Raw genomic sequence first — 788 nt, forward strand, 5'->3', positions numbered from 1 at the left:
ATAGATGAGATCACCCAGGGGAGGAGTTCAGCTGATAGAGGAGAGATGCAGAGAGCACTGGTGTGCAACCTCAGAAAATGAGGAGGAGCCAACAAAGGAGCTGGGACAGAAAGAGAATCATCGTGAGTATGGTGTTCTGGAAGCCAAATTGCCTAAGTATTTCAAAGAGAAGTGGATTTACTCTCACATGCTGCTGATAGGTTAAAATGAAGACAAAAAACTGACCATGGATTGGGCAATATGGAGGTCACTGGAAAGGTTGGCCAGGCAGTTTCAGTGGAGGGGGAGAGAGCAGAAGTCTGGTAGGTGTGGGTTCAGATGATTTGTGGAGACATCACTCATGGAGAGGAGAGTGGGAAAAGAGGAGGCTGAGAGAGACTGAGCTAAGAAGGTTGCAAATTAACACGCAGGGAGGAGCGGCTCATGAGGGCACAGTATAACATTCCTCGTCCCAGCTCCCTGCCTTATGTTCACCGAAGCTCTTTATCATAACGTCATCCGCTGACATGCTACCAGCTGGGGCCCCAACACAGACACACACCCAGGAAGTGTTTCCTGCATGACTGACATGTGGCTGGGATGTTTCACTCCTGGGGTGCAGGCTCTGACTTCCCTTTCCCCACACAGACAAAGCAGCACGTGACTGTGCACATCAGTAGGACTCAAAAAACAAAAACAAAAAACCCAGAAAAACCGGGGGTTGATTGCTGAAGAGAGCACTGAGAGTAATTCATCTCTCCTGTTTCGTTACCTGCACGGTTTTGGTTAATACGAGCATTCTTCCATTC

The 788-nt window shown here is 48.6% G+C and overlaps 1 protein-coding gene across 1 annotated transcript in view; it reads right to left on the reverse strand.

Annotated features, from left to right (window-relative positions):
• The window catches only part of RIBC2 (RIB43A domain with coiled-coils 2), a 17,392-nt gene that overhangs the window by 13,168 nt on the left and 3,436 nt on the right, over positions 1 to 788 (reverse strand). Inside the window, exon 4 of the mRNA XM_008582770.1 lies at positions 752 to 779. Coding sequence (XP_008580992.1) covers positions 752 to 779 — 28 coding nt within the window. The remainder of the gene's footprint in view (positions 1 to 751; positions 780 to 788) is intronic.

The sequence above is a fragment of the Galeopterus variegatus genome, unplaced genomic scaffold, assembly GCF_000696425.1.
Source record: "Galeopterus variegatus unplaced genomic scaffold, G_variegatus-3.0.2 Scaffold2719, whole genome shotgun sequence".
In the NCBI taxonomy this organism is placed as follows: Eukaryota; Metazoa; Chordata; class Mammalia; order Dermoptera; family Cynocephalidae; genus Galeopterus; species Galeopterus variegatus.